General features: G+C 40.3%; 1 protein-coding gene across 1 annotated transcript; it reads left to right on the forward strand.

Annotated features, from left to right (window-relative positions):
• The first annotated feature begins 691 nt into the window (after positions 1 to 691).
• On the forward strand, positions 692 to 1,105 carry LOC149009283 (uncharacterized). The gene has a single exon (XM_089161040.1). The coding sequence runs from the start codon at positions 692 to 694 to the stop codon at positions 1,103 to 1,105; it is 414 nt and encodes a 137-aa protein (XP_089017166.1).
• The last annotated feature ends 13,604 nt before the right edge of the window (positions 1,106 to 14,709 follow it).

Raw genomic sequence — 14,709 nt, forward strand, 5'->3', positions numbered from 1 at the left:
ACTGGGTAGGAATGAAGGCTGTTGTCCGCGAATTTGTGGCTAGTTGTGATGCTTGTCAGCACAGTAAATATCAAGCCATGAAACCCGCTGGACTCCTTCAACCACTACCAATTCCAGATCGCATTTGGGAAGACATTAGCATGGATTTTATTGGTGGGTTACCCAGGACTAAGAGTGGAGATACCGTGCTTGTTGTAGTTGACCGGCTATCCAAGTACGCGCATTTCATCGCTCTTTCACACCCTTATTACACCAAGGATGTGGCTATCTCGTTCAGCAAGGAGGTTATCCGCTTGCATGGGTTCCCTCAAACCATCGTCTCCGATCGAGATCATGTCTTCCTTAGTAATTTTTGGATGGAGCTTTTCAAATTAGCGGGTACCAACCTCAAGTTTAGCAGTGCCTACCATCCTCAAACGGATGGTCAAACAGAGGTGGTAAATCGCAGCCTTGAAATTTACCTACGATGCTTTTGCGCTCTCCAACCGAAGGACTGGATTAATTGGTTGTCGTGGGCCAAATATTGGTTCAATACGACGTTTTATTCAGCCACAAAAATGACTCCCTTTCAGGTTGTGTATGGATGAGACCCCCCTCTCTTCTGTGTTGGGAGGATGGTCGATCTAAAGTGGATGAGGTTGATGTGTTCCTCCGAAAGCGCAATTAGGTGTTGGAGGATCTCAAAACAAATATGCGGGTGGCCCAAGATAGGATGTGCAATTCCGCGGATTCAAAGCGTAGGGAAGTGCATTATCAAGTGGGGGATGAAGTTTTTCTTAAGCTACAACCTTATCGCTTCCAGAAACTCGCCAAACGGCCCAATGAGAAACTCAGCCATCGCTACTATGGGCCATACCAGATCATTGAGCCAGTGGGACCAGTCGCCTATCGTCTACGTTTACCTAATGATTCACGGATCCACCCGGTGTTTCACGTTTCACAATTGAAGCAGGCACTGGGGCAGCACATTAAGCCGCAACCGCTTCCAACTTGTTTGCAGGGAAATGGTGAGTTGCAGCTCACACCTGAAGCCTTGCTCAACATTCGTTTCTCTACTCAAGGGTTGCTGGAGGTTTTGATTCAATGGAAAGGACTGCCGCCTTGAGAAAATACTTGGGAATCTTATGCAAAAATGCAATCCCACTTTCCAGATTTTCACCTTGAGGACAAGGTGAAACTTTTGGAGGGGAGTATTGATAAGCCCCTGATATCAAGAGTCTATATTCGACAAGGAAAGCACTCCAAAGGAAACGATTGACAGTTTGAAGAGTGAAGAGAGTCCTGTCGTTTTCAGCAAAGTCCTATTGCATTCAGGCGACTGGCAAATTTGAAGCATGAAGAGTCCTTCTGCGTTAAGGTTATTAGAATTAGATTTAGAGAGTCAAGAGTCATAATACATCTAGGTTAGAGTTACATTACAGTTAGGTTACTTTTGAAGATTCCTACTCGAAGTAGGCTGATTTTGTTAATTAATTCGATAGGAATGTAATTGCTATAAATAGGGAGGAGGATGAGTAGAAAGGATATAGAGAGAAGTTTATGTGAGAGCCATTGCTCTTGGGTAGCCGTAGGAATCACCTACTGCTGGTAGAATGCATTGTTTCTTATTCAACTTTTATTCAAAGTAAGTCCCTTTTTCCTTCTTGAGTTATTCCACCTTGTTAAGTAGCCTCATTCAGGTACCTAACAGACTAAGATTGACGTCCAGCTCTGTTCGGGTCTAACTGTACTTATGACCACCGAAGTACCTACTGAAACCACTGCACCCTCTCTTTCATCTAAACAACTCATTATTCACATCACATAGATTAAGCCTAATGACAACACCAACTATCTCCTATGAGCCCAGGCTGTTCGGATTTATATTTTGGCTAAAGGTAAACTATCCTTCATTGAGCCTGATCCCCATCTATTAAAGATAAGAACTATATATGATGCTTGTATATTGATAAAGCACTAATTATGATATGGATTAGGGACTAGAATTAGGGTTAGTGGAGTGCATTGAGTTTGAGAAGAAGAGAGAGGAGAGAAAGACGACACCAGGATTGTACATGGTTTGGTTGAGTAATAAAACCTAAGTCCACTGGAGAGTTTGATATGTTTTCCACTATATTGAAATGAAGTGCTACATGCTCTTTATAGAGAATTTGTAGGACCAGAGTCCTTGTTCTTCACTTGTCTAGGACTAGTAGTTGTGTTATTGTGGAGTCCTTGTATTACAAGTCTTGTAGAGTTTGGGTTTACATGTAGTATAGCTAAGAGTTCGAGATTACCTACAATATTGGCCAGAGTTCCACTATTATGATCAGCTTCAAATACTGGTTTGTATAAGGTAGAGTCCTTGTCACCTTCACGCACTTCAGAGTTGGTGGGGGATAGGATTTTGCAAGCCACAAGCTTCTAAGAGGAAACCCTAGTCACATAAACTTGAGGAAGAGTGGTAGCTAGGGCTTGGGCTGAATTTCCAAAAGTATCCTGAACGCGCCCACTCAAACTCAAGGACGGTGAAGTGACCTTGAGATTGGGCAGTAGATGTACTGCTGAAGCATTGATAAGAGGGAGGTTTCATGAAGATGTCAGCATGTTGATCTTTTGTACTTAAGAAACGAACATGAAGATCCCTTTAGCAACTTTATGACGGACAAAATGAAGATTAATTTCAACATACTTGGTTCGAGCATGGAAAACTAGGTTTACTATAAGCCACGTGGCACTAACATTGTCACGCCACAGAACTGAAGCATCAGGTAGAGAATATAGAGCTCCTATAAGAGAGATTGGATCTAAGTAAGTTCAGAAACAACATTAATTAGGGCTCTCTATTCAGACTTAGTGCTTGAACGAGCAATTACTGCCTGTTTTCTTGAGCTCCAGGACACAATATTACATCCTAGAAAGATAGCACAACCTCATGGTAGACTTAAATATCAACAATTCGATAATAACACCATTAAATATGAAGTTATCATTACCAAATAGTAATGTAGTCACAAGGTGATCAAATGACTAAGTTAGTGATGCCCAACAACCGATTTATCAATGACTTGGATTAGGGGTGTCAAAGTGCTGGGTCGAATCAGGCCAGCCTTGAACCCTACCCCTACCCTAGTGACTGAAATTGAAACCCAAGCCCTAACCAACCCTAACCCGACCCTAACAACGCCCAACTCAACCCGACCTGCATTGATTGACCTTGATAGGGTCGGGTTGGCCTTGAATTATCCTGACCTTGATGCTAGGTTTTATTTTTGAAGGATTAATTAATTAATATTAACTTTTTTCTGATTCCTAATTGTGGAAATATATTTAAATATTTAGGGTTTGAGGGAAACAAAAGAAATAATATTCCATTAGGCAGAAGTGAACATCCGACCTCTTCGTTGAGTGGTGTTGGTCATACCAATTGAGCAACCCTACACTGGTATTAAATGTAAGTATAATTTTAGCTAAATTAAACTACAAGTCGGGCTAGGCCGTTTGGCCCTGAGGGTAAACTCAATCCGGACCCGACCCTATCAAGGTTGATTATTTTGTAACCTAACCCTTTAGGTTGAAAAAATTGGGCTTGGATCGACTCGGGCTTAGACCGAATTCGGGCTGGTCCAGATCAATAGGGTTCTATTGACACCCCTAACTTGGACTTGTACCTGCTTTCAAGCTTTGCCCAAAATTCCTTTGGATCCGCCAACCAAATGACCCCATGAAGAACATTATCCGCATGATATAACGGGATTGTACTATTTGGTAGACTCCTCAACTCTTGCCACTTGTCCTCCGTCAAATATATATATATATATATATATATATATATATATATATATATATATATATATATATATATATATATATATATATATATATATATATATATATATATATATATTTTTTTATATATATATATATATATATATATATATATATTGGTGCTAAAAGCATCATTTCATTAAAGCTAAAGGAAAAAGAAAATATAGCAACAACACAATATAGTTCATAGATGGAACCACACACTCAATCCTGCAACAACAGTTGCCGCCAATAAACCCTTCTTCACCGGTTCCCACTCACATCCGATAATAGCAAGATTGCTAGAATCTGAATCTAGGATTACAAGAGGCATCAAAATCCAGCTCTCTTACAATTGTTACTATCTAGGGGTTATTAACAAATGAACTCCCAAGCCTGGTGGCAATTTTTGCCAAGAAATATGTGGCCATGCTAATAAAGAATTGTAATAAATTCCCAAATTCTCAAAGAAATCTTTAACAACCCATGGTAATAATGTTGGGAACGGATGTACAACCAAGAAGAAGAACACAAACAAAACACACTCACAACCACAAGGAAATTAGTGTGGTTCAGAAAGATTGCCTATGTACACTTGAGAAAAGAGATACTACTATTTCCTAAAAATCTCACCACTCTTACACCTCACAAAATACCACCCTTTACTTGCCCTCCATCTCCTCCAGGGATGGATACATTCTATGTTATCCCAAAAAGACTATTTGTAGGGAAACCCAAAACCCAAGCCCCCATATAATTACAATTACAGCCGTATAAGTAATTGACCCAAAACCCTATTCGAGTTATAAATACAACCAAACTATAATTATATAGACACCCAAACCCTACAAATAAAACTATCTCTTAAGACAAATAGAGAAAGAGAAAAAATATCGAACACGAGTGCACCACTCGCCTCATGCAAATGTATGCTTTGACAAGCTGAGGGAGGCTCACTCCTTCCCTGTGATCAGAAATTTTTCTTCAAAAAAATTTGGAGTAATTGAAGTAGAGCTTGTTGAGAAGTGCTCCAACAAAATAGGATACTAACCTGGTCAAGTAGAGCCGTTTGAAGTTGTTGAAGCCCTTGCAAGGAGGTTTGTTGGAAGAGTGCCGTTGGAGGAAAACTTTCATGTTAACATTCCTATTTTCTCTCAAATTTAGTTGTGTAGCTTACTTTTCTGTTTTGAATGCCCACGTCTTTTATTTTCAGTTGTTAGTCATTGTAAGTCTATTTAAAGACTACTTTCATCGTCAATAAAAAGCAGCAATCGTATTCTGGTTTTTGATTTTGTTTTGAATCTGTTTTTAATTGTGATGCGTCCAAAATCTGCTCAACCCTTAGATCTCCTCGTGATGACCTGCAAAATGAAAGCGTCAGACGTGGCCCAACCGTTGGGGTCGGGAGTCCACCTCCGAAAGCTAAGTCAGTTGATGAACTTAAATCACAAACGGCTCTGCTAGAAGCACAGAGCTAAGGAATGAAGAACTGGGAAAGGTGATATAGATCGGCCTCTGATAGTTTACATCTACCAGAGTGTATGTAAATCTGAGTCCCTCACCACGTAGGCCAGTGAGGTTTATATAGAGTGTACCTTCGAATCTCCTTCGTTGGATGTACTCGAGCCTTCTTCGGATAGTCATTGGATCTTAACAGTTAGGTCCGTTGAGGGATAGACTTCTACTAGTTTGGACTAGTAGAGGACTCCTGAGATAACCTTTTGGTTATGTGAGGATTATCCCCTTGATAATGATAAGCAACAGCCGTCAATTTGTGCCTGCCATCATTAGGGTAATTGTCACATCCACCCAGCCGGTACCCTATCTGGCATACCCCGAGTGTGTGATCCACAGTCCACAAGATCCAGTAGTTAGAGAAATCAACCTCCCACATTCACAACAATATAATCAAGAACAAGACTAAATCAATGTTAACAATATTATTCAAATGAATCAAGGTAAAGTAACGAGATATTCATCAGAGTGCGGAAAAGATACCAATAGATATATAAATCAAAAGTAGAGTGAGGCGGAATCTCACTCCACGAGTACAGCGGAATGTAGTTCGATAATCAAATGGGATTACAACCGTTTCTAAAGACAAGAAAGAAAGATATAATCTAACTAAACTAGAGTCTTTTCTACTTTATAAAGGATGTCCTCATAGACATAGACTTCATCGATGATGCTCAGACGCTCTCACTCCACAGTAGGGATAATCTTGGTAACAAGAGAGACCACTCTAGGGATCCTCAAAGTAATCTTCGTAATCGCCAGCACTTTGCATATGGTACGCTTCTTCATCTTGCGCTTCCTCATATTGCGTTTCATAGCCATCAAAACCTGTAGAATAGTCTAACAAAAGATATTGTACAAAAAGGAGTGAGTTTCAAAGAAACTCAGCAAGGCAAGTTATTCCATAATAGCATAAATAACATAGTATCACAAACAAAACATAAGATGATATGATATGAGGCAACAATGTATGTTTGAGTCTAACTCTATGTATGCTGGTCTCTATAGGCAGACATGCTTTAAGTCATAGCACCATACTTCTTTGGGTAGGTCAATCACTCCCCCTCAGCCATCTTGGCATCTTGGGTCTACCGGTGGTAGTTGGGTCTTGCATCCTTCCTGGACATTCCTTGGTTAGGGGTTAAGTCACCTCTCTCTCACATCACCGTTTGGTCTAAGTAGTGGCGCATGTCAGGGTAAAGCCTATCCCAATGCAAGTCTTCTACTTGGTCATACCAACTCAGATCCAGATACGTCCATTCCTCGCCCCCAACGATCCTTTCCGATATCCTTCACACTAGAGTCAACATAGTCCTTGACTACGTACTCATCAACCATATAGGTCATCCACATATAGTAAACGGGAAGCTCTCATGTCTTCTCACGGGTTGGTTACCGGTCTTGAACGCCCATGAGCCCAAGTCTATCCATATGCAACTCTACCCATAAATGGCCCCCACAATGTGATTTATGTCCCCTCACGGGTTGGTTACCGGTTTTTAGCGCCCATAAATCCCCATTGCTACCACGAGTCGTTCGGTCTCAATACCCTTCCGATTCGGGTATGATATAACAGGGGTATAACCTAGCCAAACACTGCTAGACAAGTCCTAGGTATGACAACCAATAATCCGGGAAAGTGTCAAAGGGAAACATTGGAAATATCCCATACTACTCCCAATGAGGTCCAAGGACAGAAATGTCAAAAGGACATTCCCCAATCCCAAATCATACCTAAGCAATCACGATCATAATTCAGTCATATCATCCACGGCAAATATCACATCATATGAAAGAGTATAATAAGACAAGATAAAATAGATAAGAAAACATACATGAGTAAGTATTCATACATAATCAAGTACATAAAGTAAAAAAGGAAATAAGATCCTAATGTACTTGTAGCATTCATATCATAATAGAAACTAACATAACAGTAGCAAATCTAAGTAGTTCCCAAATTAGAAACTAAAACTATGCAAATCTATGTTAATATGGTAACAACTTTCCTTACCTTAAATAGATCCGAGAATATTCCGGACGGACAAGAGGATGAATCCAAAGTTAGAAAATAATCCCTAGAATAGCATCACACAATCATTAGGAAGTAGTCCTAAAAGAATAAGCATGATTTGAATCAAATTGGACGAAGAAAACAGATTCTGCTGTTGCGGGTTGATTGGCTGGGTAGCATTGGCCAGTCGACCCAGGCAGTCTGCCCAAGAGCAAATCCGAAAGTAAAAATAGAATCTTGATCCGAAACCTATGCTACACAAACCAGAATGCGACGAAACTTGGAGGGATTGTCTAACACAGTAGTCTAAGCCTAGAAAGCATAATTTAGGCATCAAACCACAATTAAAACATTACTTCCTAATTTAGAACCATAGTTTCTATTTTGGTAAAAATCATAGTTTTCATTGGAAACATGCTATGAATGAAAGAGATGAACTAGAGATGATTAGATCTCATTCTAGTACAAGAACACAGTAGATCAGTGGTATGAATAATCATAGAGAAGCACCTATAATGCTAGAATGAATCAAAATAGGAAATATTATCATAGTTTAAGAAGAAATCATAAGAATCATGTTAAGAATGAATGAGATGATCATAGTACAAGAGAATGAAAAGAGATTGTAAAGATATGACTACAAGGTTGCAGCATCTTCATCATAATCTCAGTTCAGAGATGAGAGTGATCATGGAAAGAATAAATCATTAACATAAAAGATAGATTACTAACCTTTAATTGAAGAACAAGAGAGAGAGTTTGCAAGATTGCAAGATTAGGTCTTCTTCTTCACTCTTGGAGGCTTGGAGATGGTTTCCCTTCGTTCTCTAAGTGTTATGGAGGCTAGGGATACTAAAATCACTAAGTCATGGGGTATATATAGCAAGATTCTCAAAACAGAAGATTCTGTTCGAGTTCAGCAACTCTGGGTCGATTGGCTGGGTAGCATTGGGCAGTCGACCCAAGCACTTGACCCAGGCTGACAGCAAAGCCAAAAATAGGGATTTGAGGGTGTTCCACTACTCAGAATCAAACAAAACATTAAACTCTATAACATACCTAGCATGGAAAAATGGCTTTAAATCATATCCCACCAAGCTCTAAGGTCATCAACTAATCTTCTCTTCATCAAGGTGCAGTCTCTTCTCTATATCCAACACTGAATTCAAGTATGGGGCATCATCTTCAATCTCCATAGGTTCGGAGTCGAACACTATATCATCTACCAATATGGCCCATAGTTGACTTTCACTTCTACTTCGGGTCTTCGAACCTACAATCAAAGAGTATCTGGGTTAAGGTTAGGGCCGGGTTTCACAGTAATTAACCTAATCCATAAGTTGGATTAGGGCGTGCTTGTAACTGAATTAGTTTTCTTCCTCAGCAAGCTATCTTCTGGATCCGGTTCGCTCGGGAGAGAGTCGATTCCCTCTGTCTCGACTGGGGTCGAGGGTCAAACCAAGTATGAACCCGGTTTGATCATATTTTCTCCATATCACGAGCCCCCCAGACCAAGCGTTCGGTCGAGCTCGAGGGATTGGTTTTTAACTGGGTTCTTCGTCAGGCAATAGGCTCTACGTGTTCCATTAAATGTCATATCACATTTAATGCGATGGTCACTTTTCCTCGAGCGTCGTGTGGGCAATGCCACGTGTCTCTTTGCAGTCGATCTGTCGTGGCTCACATAACCCAAGCGACGGTTTCCGAACGCCTGTTTTGGATTCGTGAGTTCAAACTTTCAAAACGTCTTCTAATCTCGACCATCGATGCTGAATCAATCTCAATCGTTCAGATTCCCAAACACTCATGCGGGTTTTTTAAAAGTGGTTCGTTGTCTTCATAGGTTTCATTCTTCTTGTCTGGAATTTTTAACCTTCATCATCTGCTTTGCGCCTTCTTGCTCTCGAGCTTTTGCCTCATTGAATCAGTAAGTTTACTGGTCTTTTTCTTTTTGTACCTTACTGAAACTAGTAATGGCAGATAATAGGGTTTCTCTGGTACCCAGTGCCAGTAATAGTAGCGGTAACGAAGCTTTTGCTTCCCTTCCTTCAGAACAGTCGGATAGTGATAACAAAACCCTAACTATCCTCTGGCGCGAATTTGCTGAAGTTTCTCAAAAAAGTTTAGAGAGAAAAACCGAAACTCCTTCTGTCCTTCCTGAGTCTGGATCTTCCAAGACTCCTAGGGTAACTGCCGAGTCTTCTAGGCAGCCTCAAACTTCCAGGTCTAATGGCGGACCTGGCTCTGTTCCCTCTTCTTACAAGGAAGAAACCCTTCTTTCGGCAATCCAGGATTTTGATTTTCCTCCCTCTTATTAGGTTAGGGCTCCCCATCCTGATGAGAGGGTTGATTCAACCCTTCCGGGTGAGTTTTCCCTGTATATAGATGCACTGGAAAGTGGGGTTTGCTTTCCCTTTTTTAATCCTTTGTTCTCAGCCGTTCTGAATCACTGGGACATTTGCTTTGGAATGCTCCTTCCCAATAGTTGGCATCTCATCGTCGGCTTCTTGGGTTTGTGTTTTGAACTTGGCGTTATGCCATCTCTTTCCCAAGCCTCATGAAATTGTTCTCCTTTTTCTTGGCCTGTAGCCTAGTTGACTTGAGTAAGTAAGTTCGAGGGGTATTCTACACCTAGTCCCTTAAAGCCATCTAGCTTGAGAGCGGCTGACCCAACACTCGTTACATAGGCCATCTAGAAAGCTTAAGAGGCAAGACATTGCACGGACTAGAACTATGACCATTAAAGAAAGAAGTGAATTAATGTGCTTATAAAGGTGAAATGTCTAAGAAGGTCAATATTGCTTAGATCTTGAGTTCTTGGTATTATTTGGTACATAGTTTAGTCTTATCTGAGGGTGAACTGGTAGACTGAAGATAAGAAGAGACTTCTCGATTGAATTGTTTGCCTAGAGCTAGACTCAAGAGAGGGTGTAAGAGCTTAAGTGTGGGGGTGCCTATATTCCCTTTAATCTTTAGTGGAGTGTCTTTGTCTTGGAATCTATCTTTCTACTCTTACTACTGCCAGAATAATTAGAAGAGCACTTAAGAATTTTGTGTGTATATTCTCTGCAAACACTCACGAGACACAACTCGTCTCCTAGGATAACCTAGGGGTTTAAAGGCTTGTTGCACATGCTAAGTGCAACCGTGATTCCTACAAAAGTGAGTTAGGTTTTTCTTTCTTTATTTTCTGTATTAGTTTTATTTTTTTTTTTGTTTTGCTCGAGGACTAGCAAACACTCAAGTGTGGGGGTATTTGATAAGCATGCATTTACCATTATTTACTTGATTTAATTCCCCATACTTATTTAATTAAAGAGATCTAATTGAGTATTTTTGTGTATTTTTCAGGAATAAGGAGATTTTGGATATTAGAGATAATATGGAGTAAGGTTGGCAAATATATTAGATATTGGTGGATTTTAAATCATGGCATTCAATCTTGCTGCTCAAGAAATCATGAAAAGTGAGATCTTAGCCAAATTGGAAAATAGGTGGAGGTCTAAGGAACAAAATTGGTAATAAATCTGAAAACCGGGTAAACAGACCTACCTTCAGTATTTTTGGCATATCTCTCTCGTATAAGCTTGGATTTCGATGATTCAAGATGCTATAGAACGATACTGAAAATATATACAACTTTCAAGTTTTGAGTTTTTCCAAATTCCGAAATAATAAAGGTCGAATCTACGGGTAAAGAGAAGGGATTCATTGTGTGCGGGAGACATAAAAGAGAAGCCAGCCACAGAGAAGAAAGGAGGACGGCGAATGCGGCTCTGATCTCTCTCATTGCTGAAAAAGAAGACCACATCTCTCTCTCTCTCTCTCTCTCTCTCTCTCTCTCTCTCCTCTCTCTCCCTATGTTTCATCTTTTTCTTATGAACTTTGTGATAACGAGTAGCTAGTTCCTTTTCTTTGGGATGTAGATGAACCATGCTTATTTCATTAATCTGATTGTTCTATCTCTTCTAGTTGATTGTGTTTGAGTTTGGCCAAAGATGTTCTATAGATCAGTGAACTAAGCGTGCCAAGCTTCCGCGAAGGACGATAGTCTTGCGAAAATAGGGCATATCTAGGAAAACCATCATTAATTTACTTTGAAGTGTAGAGTATATCGGTTAGGGAAAAACATTGGGGATTCGAAATCCCAAAGATCTTCACATATTCATAGTTAACGTTTTTGCATTAATTAACAGATTTAGTTTAAATTTAGTTTTGTTGAATTCAATCTTAGTGACTTAGCCTTTCAGTTCCCCATAGTTCGACCCCGTACTTTCTGCTTGCTAGATTAGTATAGGATTTTATTTTTGATTGGTTAGCGACACGATCAAGGATTTCCGGAGAAATACAATAAGTCTGAGAAGGAACTCACTCGGGTTTTAAACCGATGCCTTGTAGAAGGAACTCACTCGGTTTTTAAACCGATGCCTTTACTTAAGGATATTTCGAAAATTCAATAAGTCTTGAAGGAACTTACTCGGGTTTCAAACCGACGCCTTGCGGAAGGAACTCACTCGGATTTTCATCCGATGCCTTGACTTAAGAAATTCCGAAAAAATTCCATAAGTGTTGAAGGACCCACACGGATTTTCATCCGATGCCTTATAGTCAAATCTTGTTCTTGAATGTGGTGTATGATGCCCCCCAATCAAAAGATAATTTGTTGAAAGCCAATAATTGCATTGATTGAGTTGAAAATGTTTACATTACGAACAAAATTGAAATCATCATCAAGGATAAAATTTTTTGAGATGCCTGGCATTCCACGAACGATCCAACTCTTTCTGGGTGTTGATGTTCTTTAGCCTGTAAGCTCTTGAACCGACTGGTTTTACAACCATATAAGGTCCTTCCCAGGAAGGGTCCAATTTTCTTTGGTGGCGTGGGTCTGAAGCTAAGGTGTTTCTCAACACCAAATCTCCGGCTAAATACTGGCGATTCTTCACTCGGGTATTATAATGCGACGCTATCCTTCTTTGATAATGTTGAGTTCATGCTATTGCCTTTGCCCGAACTTCGTCCAACAAATCAAGACTATCAAGCAGTCCTTGCTCATTCGCTTTTTTCCTTGAACTCTCGATCCTGTAATGTCCCCGCCATTATCTCCACAGGTGCCAATGCTTCGGATCCATATGCTAACCTGAATGGAGTTTCTCCTGTGGGTGTTCGAACCGTAGTTCTATAAGCCCATAGTACATTATGAAGTTCCTCGACCCATAAAGCCTTGTCAGCTTCAAGTCTTCTTTCTCATGATAACTTGGAAATGTTATCTCTTCAATGTAGACTGAAGGGTCTAGATTTTTTTCTTTGGCATTGGCTAATCGGGATAACTCATCTGCCACTGTATTTTTAGTCCTCGGAATCTGAGATATCTTCAAATTCCAAAATTGCTTTTGAAATGCCTGCACAATCTCTTGATACTTCTACAAGCGTGGTTCTTTAATACCATACTCCCCCTGGACTTGGTTGACTATAAGTTGAGAGTCACTATAAATAGTAACATCTACAATAGACAATGCTTTTGACAACCAAAGTCCAGCTATCAGGGCTTCATATTTTGCTTCGTTATTACTTGCTTCGAATGCAAATCTCAAAGCATATCGAATGATAAATCCTGCTGGACTTTTCAATAGAATTCCAACTCCTGCTCCATCTTTATTACTTGAACCATCCACATATACCTCCCAAGTGGTTGGTATAATGGGATCTTCAATGGTGGTCTCCATTGGTGCAGTAGTTTCTACTACAAAATCGGCTAATGCCTGGGCTTTGATTGTCGTTCTGGGCTTAAAGCTTACTTGGAACTCACTGAGTTCAACCGACCAAGCCACCATCCTTCCAGACAAATCAGGTTTATTAAGAACTTTACTAAGAGGAAAAGTTGTAAATACCTCTATTGGATGAGCCTGGAAATATGGCCTTAGCTTCCTGGCGGCCATCATGAGAGCCAGAGCCTGCTTCTCAATCTGTGAATATCGTGTCTCCGCATCAAGTAATACGTGACTCACATAGTAAATTGGCCACTGTTTTTTATCTTTCTCACGAACAAGTATTGTACTGACCGCTGAAAGGGACGCCGCTAGATATAGCTGTAAGATTTCCCCCTTCTCTGGTCGGGACAAAATTGGTGGTTGTCCCAGTGCTTCCTTTAACTCCTCGAAAGCTTTCTGGCATTCTTTAGTCCATTTTGCTTCCTTGCTGCCCCTCAAATCTTTGAGTGCCTTGAAGAATGGTAAACACTTCTCTCCAGACTTTGAGATGAATCTATTCAAAGCGGCAATTCTCCTTGTTAAACACTGCACATCACGAACAGTTTTGGGAGCCTCCATGTCAATCAGAGCTTGTATTTTGGCAGGATTAGCCTCAATACCTCTCTATGACACCATGAAGCCCAAAAATTTGCCTGAAGAAACTCCAAAGGCGCACTTTTCTGGATTCAGCTTCATTTGATACTTTCGCAGTACTGAAAATACCTCAGTTAAATATGCAATATGATTTGCTTTTGTAAAGCTCTTCACTAGCATGTCGTCAACATAATCCTCAACATGCTTCCCAATTAAGTCTTTGAAAATCTTGTTGATGGCCCTCTGATATGTAGCTCCTGCATTTTTCAGGCCAAATGGCATGAATTTGTAATAGTAGCTTTCACGATCAATCATGAAAACCATGAACTTCTCATCTTCCTTATTCATAAGGATCTGATTATACCCTGAGTAGGCATCCATGAAACTTAGAGTTTCATATCCTGCAGTCGCATCTATCAAGAGGTCAATCCGAGGTAATGGATAACAATCTTTAGGGCAAGCCTTGTTGAGATCTGTGTAGTTTGTACACATCCTCCACTTCCCATTTGCCTTTTTTACCATTACCACATTAGCTAACCAAGTTGGGCATTCAATTGGTTCTATGAAACCAGAATTTTTTAGTTTTTCAATTTCGCCCCGAACGGCTTCATATTTTTCAATGGAGAAATTTCTCCTTTTCTGAATCACTGGTTTCACCTTCGGATCTATCCAGAGTTTGTGCTCTGCGACAGCCCGATCAATTCCTGGCATGTCTTCGGCAGACCATGCGAATAAGTCATTATTCTGTTGAAGAAACAACTTCAACTCATCCTTGAATTCCTTCAACTGCTCAAACCCGATGTAAGTAATCTTTTTCTCATCCTCGGTACATAGTTGGATTTGTTCCAGCTTTTCCACTGGCTCGGGCCTTTGCATTTCTGCTTCTTCCCGATCATCTCGAACTTCTATAGGTAGGGCAGTCACCTTCCTCGGGCCTTCTTTATCTTTTAAATAGGCAACGTAACATTGCCGAGAGATCCTCTGGTCAGAGGAAACTTGACCAATTCTCATGTCAGTCGGGAATTTTATCTTCAGGTGTTTCGTCGAAAC

This window comes from Hakea prostrata, chromosome 7 (genome assembly GCF_041222555.1).
Source record: "Hakea prostrata isolate BN-2017 chromosome 7, UWA_Hpros_2, whole genome shotgun sequence".
Taxonomy (NCBI): domain Eukaryota; kingdom Viridiplantae; phylum Streptophyta; class Magnoliopsida; order Proteales; family Proteaceae; genus Hakea; species Hakea prostrata.

Coding starts and splice junctions, on each gene's coding strand:
- LOC149009283 (XM_089161040.1), top strand. CDS start 692: ATGCGGGTGGCCCAAGATAGGATGTGCAATTCCGCGGATTCAAAGCGT.